This window comes from Antedon mediterranea, chromosome 8, assembly GCF_964355755.1.
Source record: "Antedon mediterranea chromosome 8, ecAntMedi1.1, whole genome shotgun sequence".
Lineage (NCBI taxonomy): Eukaryota > Metazoa > Echinodermata > Crinoidea > Comatulida > Antedonidae > Antedon > Antedon mediterranea.
The window spans coordinates 13693114-13710677 of record NC_092677.1 but is presented as its reverse complement, the minus strand read 5'-3'; the positions used below and the strand labels follow the sequence as shown (position 1 = coordinate 13710677).

The window sequence follows — 17564 nt, the reverse complement described above, 5'->3', positions numbered from 1 at the left end:
AGGCAAGATATTTTTAGATAAGCGGAACATAAATAGAGCTATCTGAAGCTTATTCAAATCATAAATGTTTAGAACGTTAAGCTTATAAAAAAAGTAATTTTGAATGTGATCTATAAGATTGCCCTGCACAAATACGTAAAGCACGTTTTTGTAATTTGAACCAGCAGTCAATATGGGTAGTCTCATTACTAAGCCATGGGCACAATGTATCTAACTTATCTAAGGTAACGGCCCAACTTAAATTAATATATGAAAGATAAGGTAAAACTAAGACATTGTATAATGTGAGTAGGATTTGTTGAGGGAGTAGATGTTTAAGTTTGTTAATTATACCTATGTTTCTAGCGATCAAGCTACTGGTCGTATTAATATGTTGCTTCCACGTCAAATTTGAGTCAATAGTGACACCAAGGAACTTGATTTCATGAACATGGTTAATTAGCATTTTATCAATGTATATATTTTTATCTGTTTTTGTTTTGGCTTTAGGTTTTGAAAAAATAATGTAATTGGTTTTGGATATGTTAAGAATTAATTTGTTGCATTTTAACCAGTTTGATATGTTACAAAGTTCAATGTTCATGATATTAAATAAAGTGTTAAGATTAGAATGTGAATAAAATATGTTAGTATCATCGGCAAAAAGAATAAATTTGAGTATTCTAGAGCTGGAGGGTATGTCGTTAACGAAAATAGAAAATAAAAGTGGGTCTAAGATTGAGCCTTGGGGAAATCCACATGTAATAAGCGAGTAACTAGAAATAAAGGAATTGACAGAGGTAAATTGGTAACGATTAGATAGATAACTTGTAATGAGTTGAAGAGGAAGCCTCTGACTCCATAATGTCTAAGTTTATATAGAAGGATACCATGGTTAATGGTGTCAAATGCCTTTGACAAGTCAAGGAAAAGTCCAATAGTAAATTTATCATTACTTAGGGCTTTAGTTATATTATCATAAATGTCTAATAAAGCAAGATCCGTTGAGAATGCAGTGTGATATCCTGTAATCCTGTGTTGCAGTAAGCCAATGATCTTTAATTCTTCTTGATATTTTCTGGAATTTCTGCCCCTATATAAGAATGCAATACTTACATTGTTTGCAATCTGTAGGCCTACAGTGGCAAAATCTGAAAAGAGTGCTTGGGGAGAGAGGTACACAGATAATAATTAATATTTTAATACTCACGGTTTTTGCAATCCTGAAATCTGACATTAATATCTCCAATGAGCTCCATTCTAGTGTTAATCTCTGGGACTTGCCCTGTTAATCCAAGTAGCACAACAAGAAACCTATACCAAGACCTAAAAAGAAAGCTTGAGGAAAACAAATACTAGATCAATGCACTTTATACTTACCACCATGTCTACCACACTTATTCTGAATATGTCCCCATTTCTAATTGAGTATGGCATTGGTACAGCAAAAAATCTGCTGGTGAGTGCTAGGTAAAGAAAAACTGTAGTTATGACTGTACACATCATTACCTGTGATTGGTACCCAACTTTAAATGACAAGTTGCAGTGTAGCATATTGGTTGTCCTGTCATGGTTAGCCATCGCAATTCTTCAGGACTCCTACCATCTTGATGAGTGAAACAAACACCTATATCATCAAGATCTATTACAGATAATAGAGAAGAAACATATATCAAAATAATGCACATTTCTAACTTGCCTTAATAAATATTTACCATAAATAAACTTACCAATAAACACATACCTCATTTATGTAGTCTGTTCTGGAATTAGCACCTTTTAAAGAAAAAAGAGGAATAACATAATTATTTTCAAAAAATATTTTTAGTTCCTTGTTTTGTTTGTCTTACTTGGACGCTGTCATACAAACTCAAACATCTAGTCCAGAAACTGCAAACCAAAGAAAAAACACACATCTCGGTCGGAACACACCGATGCCAATATGAAATGATAAAAGTATCTTTCCCACAGAGGGTGCGTTAATACATTTATAAATATTTTTTTGTGATTTTTAAAATTGAGAAAGGCATCAGAAAATTATTTTTGTTACAAAAGTTTGGAAATTAGGTAATTGAAGATGATGTCTAAATACAAATACTCACCACTCCCGCCACTATCCAACTCACTTTTAAATTGTAATCTAAATTAACTACCTGGACTAGGCCTAATTAAAATAACTTATTTAGTTAAAATTGTAAAAAATCTACGCACAATATAATCAGCACTGTCCTCAAATTGTATTGACTGAAAGTTCAAAATATTTAGTCACCGAAATAATATATTAAACCTATAATGTAACATTTAAAATTCTTACTTACAAGAAATGAATAAACACACAGACACATTTGTCAATATTTATATATTCTCAATATTTTTTTGATGATGTAATGAAATAAACACGGACATATTTTTAAATATTTTTTCTCAATGTATTGTGAATGATGTATTGAAATAAATACGCAGACACATTTTTCAATATTTATTTATTCTCAATGTTTGTGAATGATGTATTGAAATAAAGACAGAAACATTTTTCAATATTTATTTATTCTCAATGTTTGTGATGATGTATTGAAATAAAACACAGACGCATTTTTCAATATTTATTTATTCTCAATGTTTGTGAATTTATTTATTGAAATAAAGAGGCAGACACATTTTTTAAATATATATTTATTCTCAATGTATTGTGATGATGTATTGAAATAAACGCAGACAAATTTTTCAATATTTATTTATTCTCAATGTTTGTGAATGATGTATTGAAATAAATACGCAGACACATTTTTCAATATTCATTTATTCTCAATGTATTGTGATGATGTATGGAAATAAACATACAGACACATTTTTCAATATTTATTTATTCTCAATGTATTGTGATGATGTATTGAAATAAACACACAGACACATTTTTCAATATTTATTTATTCCCAATGTTTGTGAATGTTGTATTGAAATAAAGACACAGACAAATTTTTCAATATTTATTTATTCTCAATGTTTGTGAATGATGTATTGAAAAAAAGACAGAACATTTTTCAATATTTATTTATTCTCAATGTTTGTGAATGATGTATTGAAAAAAAGACAGAAACATTTTTCAAAATTTATTTATTCTCAATGTTTGTGAATGATGTATTGAAAAAAAGACAGAAACATTTTTCAATATTTATTTATTCTCAATGTTTGTGATGATGTATTGAAATAAAACACAGACACATTTTTCAATATATATTTATTCTCAATGTTTTGTGAATGATGTATTGAAATAAACACACAGACACAATTTTCAATATTTATTTATTCTCAATGTATTGTGATGATGTATTGAAATAAACACAGACAAATTTTTCAATATTTAATTATTCTCAATGTTTGTGAATGATGTATTGAAATAAATACGCAGACACATTTTTCAATATTCATTTATTCTCAATGTATTGTGATGATGTATGGAAATAAACACAGACACATTTTTCAATATTTATTTATTCTCAATGTATTGTGATGATGTATTGAAATAAAAACAACAAATGTTTTAATATTTATTTATTCCCAATGTTTGTGAATGTTGTATTGAAATAAAGACACAGACACATTTTTTAATATTTATTTATTCTCAATGTTTTGTGATGATGTATTGAAATAAACACACAGACAAATTTTTCAATATTTAGTTATTCTCAATGTTTGTGAATGATGTATTGAAAAAAAGACAGAAACATTTTTCAATATTTATTTATTCTCAATGTTTGTGAATGATGTATTGAAAAAAGACAAACATTTTTCAATATTTATTTATTCTCAATGTATTGTGATGATTTATTGAAATAAACGCACAGACAAATTTTTCAATATTTATTTATTCTCAATGTTTGTGAATGATGTATTGAAATAAACGCACAGACAAATTTTTCAATATTTATTTATTCTCAATGTTTGTGAATGATGTATTGAAAAAAAGACAGAAACATTTTTCAATATTTATTTATTCTCAATGTTTGTGAATGATGTATTGAAAAAAGACAGAAACATTTTTCAATATTTATTTATTCTCAATGTTTGTGATGATGTATTGAAATAAAACACAGACACATTTTTCAATATATATTCATTGTCAATGTTTGTGAATCATGTAATGAAATAAGTACGCAGACACAATTTTCAATATATATTTATTCTCAATGTATTGTGATGATGTATTGAAATAAACGCACAGACAAATTTTTCAATATTTATTTATTCTCAATGTATTGTGAATGATGTATTGAAATAAACACACATACACATTTTCCAATATTTATTTATTCTCAATGTTTTGTGAATGATGTATTGAAATAAACAGACAAATTTTTCAATATGTATTTATTCTCAATGTTTGTGAATGATGTATTGAAAAAAAGACAGAAACATTTTTCAAAATTTATTTATTCTCAATGTTTGTGAATGATGTATTGAAAAAAAGACAGAAACATTTTTCAATATTTATTTATTCTCAATGTTTGTGATGATGTATTGAAATAAAACACAGACACATTTTTCAATATATATTTATTCTAAATGTTTGTGAATGATGTAATGAAATAAGTAAGCAGACACAATTTTCAATATTTATTTATTCTCAATGTATTGTGATGATGTATTGAAATAAACGCAGACAAATTTTTCAATATTTAATTATTCTCAATGTTTGTGAATGATGTATTGAAATAAATACGCAGACACATTTTTCAATATTCATTTATTCTCAATGTATTGTGATGATGTATGGAAATAAACACAGACACATTTTTCAATATTTATTTATTCTCAATGTATTGTGATGATGTATTGAAATAAAAACAACAAATGTTTTAATATTTATTTATTCCCAATGTTTGTGAATGTTGTATTGAAATAAAGACACAGACACATTTTTTAATATTTATTTATTCTCAATGTTTTGTGATGATGTATTGAAATAAACACACAGACAAATTTTTCAATATTTAGTTATTCTCAATGTTTGTGAATGATGTATTGAAAAAAAGACAGAAACATTTTTCAATATTTATTTATTCTCAATGTTTGTGAATGATGTATTGAAAAAAGACAAACATTTTTCAATATTTATTTATTCTCAATGTATTGTGATGATTTATTGAAATAAACGCACAGACAAATTTTTCAATATTTATTTATTCTCAATGTTTGTGAATGATGTATTGAAATAAACGCACAGACAAATTTTTCAATATTTATTTATTCTCAATGTTTGTGAATGATGTATTGAAAAAAAGACAGAAACATTTTTCAATATTTATTTATTCTCAATGTTTGTGAATGATGTATTGAAAAAAGACAGAAACATTTTTCAATATATATTTATTCTCAATGTATTGTGATGATGTATTGAAATAAACGCACAGACAAATTTTTCAATATTTATTTATTCTCAATGTATTGTGAATGATGTATTGAAATAAACACACATACACATTTTCCAATATTTATTTATTCTCAATGTTTTGTGAATGATGTATTGAAATAAACAGACAAATTTTTCAATATGTATTTATTCTCAATGTTTGTGAATGATGTATTGAAATAAATACGCAGACACATTTTTAATATTTATTTATTCTCAATGTTTTGTGAATGATGTACTGAAATAAACACACAGACAAATTTGTCAATATTTTTTTTTCCCCAATGTTTTGTGAATGAGTAAGTACATTTATTGTCATTTGTAAATATATAAAAAACATTTAATTTGAAATGAATTAAACCATTTCGGCTAATAATAAATAAATAGAACTTAAACTACATGGTGAAACTATCCCCCGCCGGACACCATACCGGTATTTCAAGGTTTCGGGAAAGTACAAACTTAACGTAAACATGTGTCATTGAAATAAACACTAAGACACATTTTTCAATATTTATTTATTCTCAATGTATAGTGATGATGTATTAAATAACCACACAGACACATTTTCAATATTTAATTTTTTGATGATGTATTGAAATTAACAAACAGACACATTTTTCAATATTTGTTTATTCTCAATGTTTTGTAATGATGTATTGAAATAAACACACAGACACATTTTTCAATATAATTATATTTATTCTCAATCTATTGTGATTATGTATTGAAATAAACACACAGACAAATTTTTCAATATTTATTTATTCTCAATGTTTGTGAATGATGTATTGAAATAAATACGCAGACACATTTTTCAATATTTATTTATTCTCAATGTATTATGAATGATGTATTAAAATAAACACACAGACACATTTTTCAATATTTATTTGTTCTCAATGTATAGTGATGATGTATTGAAATAAACACTAAGACAAATTTTTCAATATTTATTTATTCTCAATGTATAGTGATGATGTATTGAAATAAACACACAGACACATTTTTCAATATTTATTTATTCTCAATGTTTGTGATGATGTATTGAAATAAAGACACAGACACATTTTTTAATATTTATTTATTCTCAATGTTTTGTGAATGATGTATTGAAATAAACACACAGACACAATTTTCAATATTTATTTATTCTCAATGTATTGTGATGATGTATTGAAATAAACACAGACACATTTTTCAATATTTATTTATTCTCAATGTATTGTGATGATGTATTGAAATAAACACACAGACACATTTTTCAATATTTATTTATTCTCAATGTTTGTGATGATGTATTGAAATAAAGACACAGACACATTTTTTAAATATATATTTATTCTCAATGTATAGTGATGATGTATTGAAATAAACACACAGACACATTTTTTAATATTTATTTATTCTCAATGTTTTGTGAATGATGTATTGAAATAAACACACAGACACAATTTTCAATATTTATTTATTCTCAATGTATTGTGATGATGTATTGAAATAAACACAGACACATTTTTCAATATTTATTTATTCTCAATGTATTGTGATGATGTATTGAAATAAATACAGACACATTTTTTAATATTTATTTATTCTAAAATTTTTTTTATGATGTATTAAAATAAACACACGGACACATTTTCCAATATTTATTTATTCTCAATGTATTGTGATGATGTATTGAAATAAACACAGACGCATTTTTCAATATTTATTTATTCTCAATGTTTGTGATGAGGAATTGAAATAAAAACACAGACACATTTTTCAATATTTATTTATTCTCAATGGATTGTGATGTATTGAAATAAAGACAGAAACATTTTTCAATATTTATTTATTCTCAATGTATTGTGATAATGTATTGAAATAAACAAACAGAAACATTTTTCAATATTTATTTATTCTCAATGTATTATGATGATGTATTGAAATAAACACAGACACATTTTTCAATATTTATTTATTCTCAATGTATTGTGATGATGTATTGAAATAAAAACAACAAATGTTTTAATATTTATTTATTCTCAATGTTTTGTGAAAGATGTATTGAAAAAAACACAGACACATTTTTCAATATTTATTTATTCTCAATGTATTGTGATGATGTATTGAAATAAACACGGACACATTTTTCAATATTTATTTATTCTCAATGTATTGTGATGATGTATTGAAATAAACACAGACACATTTTTCAATATTTATTTATTGTCAATGTTTTGTGAATGATGTTTTGAAATAAACACACAGACAAATTTGTAAATATTTATTTTTTTTCCCCAATGTTTTGAGAATGAGTAAGTAAATTTATTGTCATTTGTAAATATATAAAAAACATTTATTTTGAAATGAATTGAACCATTTCGGCTAATAATAAATAAATAGAACTTAAACTACATGGTGAGACTATACCCCGCCGGACACCATACCGGTATTTCAAGGTTTCGGGAAAGTACAAACTTAACATAAACATGCGTCATTGAAATAAACACCAAGACACATTTTGCAATATTTATTTATTCTCAATGTATAGTGATGATGTATTAAATAACCACAGAGACACATTTTTAATATTTATTTATTCTCAATGTATTGTGATAATGTATTGAAATAAACACACAGACACATTTTTCAATATTTATTTATTCTTAATTTTTTTTTTGATGATGTATTGAAATTAACAAACAGACACATTTTTCAATATTTGTTTATTCTCAATGTTTTGTAATGATGTATTGAAATAAACACACAGACACATTTTTCAATATTTATTTGTTCTCAATGTATTGTGATGATGTTTTGAAATAAACACACAGACACATTTTTCAATATTTATTTATTCTCAATGTATTGTGATGATGTATTGAAATAAACAAAGACACATTTTTCAATATATATTTATTATCAATGTATTGTGAATGATGTATTGAAATAAAGAGGCATACACATTTTTCAATATTTATTTATTCTCAATGTATTGTGATGATGTATTGAAATAAAAAGCACAAATGTTTTAATATTTATTTATTCTCAATGTTTTGTGAAAGATGTATTGAAATAAACACACAGACACATTTTTCAATATTTATTTATTCTCAATGTATTGTGATGATGTATTGAAATAAACACAGACACATTTTTCAATATTTATTTATTCTCAATGTTTGTGAATGATGTATTGAAATAAAGACAGAAACATTTTTCAATATATATTTATTCTCAATGTATTGTGATGATGTATTGAAATAAACGCACAGACAAATTTTTCAATATTTATTTATTCTCAATATATTTTGATGATCTACAGAAATAAACACACAGACACACTTTTTTAATATTTGTTTATTCTCAATATATTGTGATGATGTATTGAAATAAACACACAGACACATTTTTCAATATTTATTCTCAATGTATTGTGATGATGTATTGAAATAAAGACAGAAACATTTTTCAATATTTATTTATTCTCAATATATTGTGATGATGTATTGAAATAAACAAACATACAAATTTTATTTATTGAAATAAACACTACATTTTATTTATTGAAATAAACACTAACACATTTTGCAATATTTATTTATTCTTAATTTTTTTTTTGATGATGTATTGAAATAAACACACAGACACATTTTTCAATATTTATTTATTCTCAATGTATTGTGATGATGTATTAAAATAAAAACAACAAATGTTGTATTGAAATAAAGACAGAAGCATTTTTAAATATTTATTTATTCTCAATGTATTGTGATGATGTATTGAAATAAAAACAACAAATGTTGTATTGAAATAAAGACAGAAACATTTTTAAATATTTATTTATTCTCAATATTGTGATGATGTATTGAAATAAACAAACAGACAAATTTTATTTATTGAAATAAACACTAACACATTTTTCAATATTTATTTATTCTTAATTTTTTTTTATGATGTATTGAAATAAACACTAAGACACATTTTTCAATATTTATTTATTCTCAATGTATTGTGAATGATGTATTGAAATAAAGAGGCATACACATTTTTCAATATTTATTTATTCTCAATGTTTTGTGAAAGATGTATTGAAATAAATACAAAGACACATTTTTCAATATTTATTTATTCTCAATATTTGTGAATGTTGTATTGAAATAAACACTCGGACAAATTTTTCAATATTTATTTATTCTCAATGTTTTGTGAATGATGTATTGAAAATTTTTAGGCCTATTTTATGTCATTTGAATATTCAATATTTTATGTGTTTTACTGTGTGTATGTTTTATCGAGGGCCCTAAATGATCAGTTCCATTAGGAACTGGATAGGCTACCCTCAGTAAAGATGGTAATAAATAAATAAATAAATAAATAAACACACAGACAAATTTGTCAATATTTATTTTTTTCCCAATGTTTTGTGAATGAGTAAGTAAATTTATTGTCATTTGTAAATATATAAAAAACATTTATTTTGAAATGAATTAAACCATTTCGGCTAATAATAAATAAATAGAACTTAAACTACATGGTGAAACTATCCCCCGCCGGACACCATACCGATATTTCAAGGTTTCGGGAATGTACAAACTTAACGTAAACATATGGATTGAAATAAACACTAAGACACATTTTTCAATATTTATTTATTCTCAATGTATAGTGATGATGTATTTAATAACCACACAGACACATTTTCAATATTTATTTATTCTCAATGTATTGTGATGATGTATTGAAATAAAGACAGAAACATTTTTCAATATTTATTTATTCTCAATATATTGTGATGATGTATTGAAATAAACAAACAGACAAATTTTATTTATTGAAATAAACAATAACACATTTTTCAATATTTATTTATTCTTAATTTTTTTTTTTTATGATGTATTGAAATAAACACTAAGACACATTTTTCAATATTTATTTATTCTCAATGTATTGTGAATGATGTATTGAAATAAACACACAGACACATTTTCAATATTTATTTATTCTCAATGTATTGTGATGATGTATTGAAATAAAGACAACAAATGTTTTAATATTTATTTATTCTCAATGTATTGTGAATGATGTATTGAAATAAACACACAGTCACATTTTTCAATATTTATTTATTCTCAATGTATTGTGATGATGTATTGAAATAAACACAGACACATTTTTCAATATTTATTTATTCTCAATGTATTGTGATGATGTATTGAAATAAAGATGCAGACACATTTTTCAATATTTATTTATTCTCAATGTATTGTAATGATGTATTGAAATAAACACACAGACACATTTTTCAATATTTATTTATACTCAATGTTTGTGAATGATGTATTGAAATAAACACACAGACACATTTTTCAATATTTATTTATTCTCAATGTATTGTGAATGATGTATTGAAATAAAGAGGCATACATATTTTTCAATATTTATTTATTCTCAATGTTTTGTGAATGATACATTTTTCAATATTTTTTTATTCTCAATGTATTTTGATGATGTATTGAAATAAACACACAGACACATTTTTCAATATTTATGCAAAATTATGAAGTTATATTTTCATTAAAGATAATGAAGATGAACAAAAGAAATAATTCCCTGCGTTTAATTAACAAATATGTTTGTCCTTGATACTCTAAAGTTCTGAGCAGTCACATTAAAAACTACCCACTGTCACCAACAACCATGTGACCGTGTGACGTAGATGTACGCTCGCCTCGTGCTTTAGTTGGTGAGTGGCTTTCAACATAACAAAATAATTCATACCTACCTGAATAACTTATCAATACAAATTATACGTAATAAAATACATTTAATTGATATTTATTAATTATTTTATTCAAAGTTTTAACAACCGTATGTCTATACAAAACACAAATAGGGTACGTAAAATAAACATTAGCGAAAACAAAATCTGGAAACATGGCGGCGTGTGTGTCGTAGTGGTTTACTTACTTTAAAAACTATCTGAAACCCTATTTTTAACTAACAAAATTGGAACGATCTGAAGTTGGAATTGGATTATAAATGAATGCAAACAATGTGTAAATCAATTGATATTCGGGATAATATATCACCGAATACTGAATAATTGTGTAATTATTTTATTTAATTTTCTTTGTAATTTGTTCTGAACACACAAGTTCAGTGTGTTGAGTTCTTCTCGAACCGTAAGCCCCGCGCCCGGATGGTGCCAACGGCATGGCTTCGGGAACCACATCAAACTAAAACTTTATTTCGGATCGTACTTAGTGTTTCAGTGAAATAAATTATTAGCTATTATTCTTGGATAATACAGGTTGTTCTTCAGTACAGCTGATGCAATATTTACGTTTGATTTGCGTATATTTTTGAAACAAAACATCTCAACTTACCTAATGCATCAGTTCGCCTCTCGTGCTGTCTAAGTAGTCTGAGATGGTCTGGAGAGCCCGTATGTTAGATTTTCCCGCTGTCTACCTAGGTTTTTTTTTTAATAACCTTTGAACTTTCTTAAAAATATAATATACTAATTTATCCCACCTTTTGTACGCCAATATTTTCCTTTTCAATAGCAGCGGTACATAATATGGTTAACCGAACGAGTCAGTAGTGACGTAACAATTTAATATGTTCTAATTTAATTTATACTATTTCTCAATGTACCTTCTAGATACAATGTATTCATTAGGCCTACTGTAATTCCAAAAAAGTTTGAGCCCTTCAAAACTATAGAGGGCTCACTCGTAAGTATTAAAAATACAAAGTTTAGTCAGTATCTCGGTGTTCTTTGTTGTTTATTGTTGTTAAATTGTGTGTTTTCTGGTAAGTTATGGTTTATAATGGGTGTACACATGAAAATAGTAAAAATTAGCATATTAAGCACAATTATTTAAAAAAAAGAATACAATGAGTCTTGATTGAAGAATAACTATTGAAAAAAATATCAACATTTACATTTGACTCACTCATAGTTATTTAATGAAGGCAAGCGTGTCTGAAACCCTCTTTTCCAGACATTTACTCTAGTAAACGGAACATAAAAAGTGGACTTGACTCCAGTTTTACGAGAAGGAGCATGTAAACTGAAAAGGTCGCAACTAAACAAACAATTGTCACTCTATAAAGAAACACAATCGAGCGACACATAGGCCTAACGACAATTTGTAGTATTTAGATAAACCGAAAGACCCGTATTATACTGTCTACTTATTGAGTAAACCCAATATTTACGTTCTCATAAATTGGTAAATGGTTTTACTATTTTTAAATATATCAATATCAGAAGAAAAAAAAAAGAAAAAAACCACTAGAAGCCTTATTATTTTTGTATTGTTTAAATGTTTTAGTGAAAATAGTTTAAAAAAACCAAAACGTTACTGGATTTTTTTTATAAGCACAACAAATCCAAAGGCCTACATTTTGTCTTTATTGAAACCGTATGCTACCGTTCTGTATTATATCCTACAGTAGGCCTATGTCCTACTCTCCACAGTGGTATAATATGCTAGATATATACCAGTATGTGGCGTGCCATACATAACTTATCAGCACGGAGGTATACATTTTATACCTCCATTATCATATGAAACATTACGGTTTACCTATGAGATAGAGGCTTCCGAAACGAACTGTCACATTCTATACGATTTGACTATGTTGGCCTTCCATATTTGGCTACCAATATGAACTTGACCTTAGTTAGTGTGACGTGGTGAGTTTGGGCGTAACAATTTACTGTAAGTATTAGTGACGTTTACATTTTAATTAGCTATGTATATGTACATTTAGTTTTCAGTATTTCATGCTAATTTAGTTTAAGTTTTATAAGCAAATGTTTAATTATAAATAAGTTTTTATTAATAATAATAGCGGGCATTCACATTATCAGTTGTTTACTGAACTATACCTGCTGTTTAATGGTACAGTCCAGTGGGTAGATCTTTAAACTGTGAATGAATGATCAATCTTTCTGTTCATCGCCAATACGATAAGCAGATTCCTTATAATTTGAACACAGATTCACACAAAACACAGCTTCTTTGTAACTCTCTGAAAGAAAAGGGGTAGGTATTGTATGTTTTTATTTTGTTAATATTGAATGTTGTAAACGTGTGACCAACCAGTGTACAATTCTGTCAGATATAATATTTGGAGTGGTATGTTAATGATGCCTATCATAATATATGATACACTCGTATGAATACAAACCGTGAGCCCTCCATGTGGGAGATTCTGGGTCATTATTGTTTTTACAGAAAGATCATTTAAAAGCGTTGTTTGAATTTGAGGAAGTTTAAATGCTCCGTACGTAGGCCTATACCTTCACAGAATGTTAAAAATTAGACCGGCGTCTAGTAATATTTCATGTTTAAATATTAATTATTATCAATATAAAATGTTGTTTTTTTATCTTTATGTGGGTTCATCGCACTTTTATTTCCATACTTTACTAATCACATTTTCATTTCAATACACTATACATATTATTATATTAACAGTGTTTGTTTTCATCATCTGTTTACATACCCTTTTTGTTCATTTGTTTACATCTTCACATTTTCTCTTGTTATACATACATTTTCTACAGCACATTATCATTAACAATAAAATATAAAATGTTGTTTGTCAATGTCAGAATCATTCAGATGGTGTGGTGAATTCAGAATGGATTATAATATATCATTATTATTAAGTGTTATTCACAGCGTGATCCGCTTACTGTGGTACACTTATACTTTATTATGAGAGATTGCATTAGGCCTACTACGAGGGAACTCCATTACATGGTTTACATTAATAGTAGGCCTATTGAGGCACCGATCGTCTAGCTGGACATAATATAATTTTACTTAATGATAACAAACATACGCCGTATCAGGTATTATAAAAAGACTATACATTTTAATTTCCTTAAAATAGAAATTACATGTAGGCATCAGTATGCTTCTCATGGAGATATAACTGGAAAACATCCTGTGAAAAAATGTCAGCTATAATGTTTTTAAAATGAAAACCTTCCCACTTTGATTTTTTTGTCAAATCTATATGCGCTCTTTACGAATATATTATGTTAATATATTATAGGCTTGCGATTCTCTGTCATTTTGTTTTTTCTGTGTTGTATCAAGCGGAACAACCGTCGAATTTATGTTGATTGCATAATTATTGCATGAACGATACCCGAGGGATTTCGTGGGCACGCATTATTATAATATTACATGATACTAAAATAATACAATATTTAAGTAATGGATATATGTAGTGTGGAAATGTTCACTTCTAAAACCATGAAGTGAACAAAATGTTTTCCATCACTTATCACTTTCCGCTCTGAGACAGCCTTATTGCACCACTGGGTTTCCACAGCTTAGGCCTACATAAATACAAGAGGAATATTTTATTGGAATTAATAATTGAAATATTATCAATTCAAAAATAGTGTTAAAGCCAAGTTTTACTACTGCCAATGAGAGACCATTTCAAGGGTTTAGTTTAATCTCCTTTTGACTGCTACGATAATGTGTGCTACTCTTAATTCGTTTAACTCTTAAATACAACTCTCTGGATAAACTAATAATGATGATTAAACTGTAAATTGATTATTATTGATTGCGCACTAACACATCTATCACTCATTTTGTGGTAGTCACTGTTTTGTACGCTGAACCGTATACGGTTTCTTTTTGTCCACGGTTCGAATCCCATTCGCTATCCGTGTGTTCAAACTGGGAATGTAGATAGCACACCGTGCTGTGCATGTTGAAGAATGCAGTACATCATCATCGCCAAACTACAGTTTATTTGGTTCACGATTGAGCGAATGAAATTGAAGAGGTACTGTGTTGGTATAATGGTAAAAGTATCACCGGATAAAGACACGTAGATGTTGCATATGTGTAGGCCTAATACTTGAGCTTGAATAAGAAAAAAAGTTTCAAGACAAAAATCGAAACGCCGACTGTGGACTAAATAACAAATAAAATAACTACAGACTTAAGACAAGTCTAGCCTACAAGTTACTGTGATTTTATCGTTTTTTTATTGTTTTTTTTTAGAGTAGCTGAAAACTCGCAAGATGAGTTCTGAAAGTAGAGATAAGCTAAAACAAATACGCTTCATTGCTTGGAGTCAGCCGCGTTCTCTCACAACCGCCTTAATGCGAAGCATGGAGTGTGTGCCCGATGTCGAACTTATCTACGAACCATTCACAACATCGGCTTTTCTCGGACCCGAACGCTTTCGGCGGTATCTAACAGTTGAACTACCAATGAGAAAAGACCTGTCATTTCAAGCGACTAAAGAAAAGATGGAAATGAAATTTGAGGGTAAGAAAGTTATTTTTGCCAAAGATTTTGCTTTTAATCTCAACGGCAACTATGACTTAATACCCGATGGCTACCAACATACGTTTCTCATACGTCATCCAATCAGGACGTACCTGTCAATGTATCGTGTTTGGAAAAATTTTAACCCTGAATTGGGTGTCGACATTTTTAAAACATATTTTACTCCTCGTCTTGGTTTTCAAGAACTCCATGAGCTCTACAATTATGTTGTAGATAAAACTGGAAAGGAACCACTCGTTTTGGATACGGATGATCTCCTTGAAAACCCGAAAGGCATTCTGAAGATACTCTGTGACGAGGTTGGTTTGGAGTTTTCAGAGCAAATGTTAAGCTGGGGTCTTGAGCAGCCAGTTCAATGGAATGCTGACGACGATTACCTTAACATAGATAAAATGATTGGTTTTCATGGAAACAGTCTAAGCGCTGGTGGATTCGTGGCTGGGTCTGTCAAACCACTTCCAAAATTTGAAGATTTGCCAGAAATAGTGCAAGAATATGTTAACATTTCACAACCATTTTATGATAAGTTGTACGAAAAGCGTACAACAGTTAGCAACTAATTCAATTTTTCATTAGTAACAGAAATGGACAACATAATTAAGTAATAGGAAATACTGCCAAAGTTTTGTTTTGTTGTTGTTTTTGATTTATGGTAGACTTTTGTAGGCTACACTAGGCACGGTGTGATTTTAATTGATAGATCCGATGATGTTAATAGGTACAAGAAAATTTGCGTAATATTTGTAAGTTGTAGAAGGAGACAGTGGTATTTTTTTTAAAGCATTCATGTTATCATAAATAAATGATAAATAATTCATGATTTTCCTACCTACCTATTACATGAAAAGTATTTATAGGCGTTGAACATTGAATATCGCCCTTTTGGTAATACACTTATTGTGGTAATATTGTTATCATTTATTTATTTATCATAAATTTTTTTAATGGCAGATAAGAGAGCGACAAAAAGAAAAATGTTTACGAACATTTGCGGAAATATGATACGCATGCGTTAATGTGGTGTTTATATTATTCTACTACTGCTAAAGAATTTGCAATCTAATCATGTTCGATTTGCTCAAAAACAGATTCGCCTTTCTTTGATATTATATTTGTATTAAGCAATAATAAACGCCTGTATATTAAATGTGTGACTCATATACAGTGCAATACGTGTTTTAATTAGAGAATGTTAAATGATTCGTACAAATTAGGATAGTGGGATTAATCGGATGGTTAATGATGTCTTTGTTCATATCTCACAAATTAGATTATATGCAATAACTATTTGTATAACAAATCAGAACGTCAATTAATGTACATAATCGAATAACTTCTTCTTGTTGTTTTTAGACAGTTGAGCAATGCTCATTTCGTAGACTGGTTCGTAAAACGGTGCTATACTGTAGTTAGAGTTCTTCAACATTATACAACGTAACATCAGTATTATTGTGATGATAACTTAGATGATGTGTAAGGTTACATTGGTTAATAAAAACTGTTTGCAGACTTTTTATAATACATAGCAAAATAAATTGTCTTCTTCCATTATGTAACCGACAATCATCCTTTAATATTAATTAGACCTACATTATATTTTGTTCAGGCAATAATTAAGTATAGGCCTATATGCATTTATTGTCTTTACATTATTCATATTTATCTTATACATACAGGCTGTTTGTATACGTTTACCAGACACGCACACACATGCATAGATGCGTTGATTATTACTAGATAATGTTATTTGATACAATTAATTTGATATAAGTTTTAATAAATGTAAACCATAACCAACCATACGTTTCGAACTGATGATCATGACCGACATTTACGGAGGA

The 17564-nt window shown here is 27.6% G+C and overlaps 1 protein-coding gene across 2 annotated transcripts; it reads left to right on the top strand.

The window, feature by feature from the left end:
* Positions 1-13354: 13354 nt before the first annotated feature.
* LOC140056472 (uncharacterized) lies at positions 13355-17511 on the top strand. 2 transcript variants are annotated; one of them, XM_072101843.1, is made up of 2 exons: positions 13355-13440; positions 15433-17511. In XM_072101843.1, exon 2 carries the CDS (start codon positions 15453-15455, stop codon positions 16281-16283), a length of 831 nt encoding a protein of 276 aa, XP_071957944.1. In that variant the 5' UTR covers positions 13355-13440; positions 15433-15452; the 3' UTR covers positions 16284-17511. The 2 variants fall into 2 exon arrangements, with proteins under 2 accessions (XP_071957944.1, XP_071957945.1); XM_072101844.1 differs by having other exon boundaries at positions 13356-13440; positions 15438-17511.
* The last annotated feature ends 53 nt before the right edge of the window (positions 17512-17564 follow it).

Coding starts and splice junctions, on each gene's coding strand:
- LOC140056472 (XM_072101843.1), top strand. CDS start 15,453: ATGAGTTCTGAAAGTAGAGATAAGCTAAAACAAATACGCTTCATTGCT.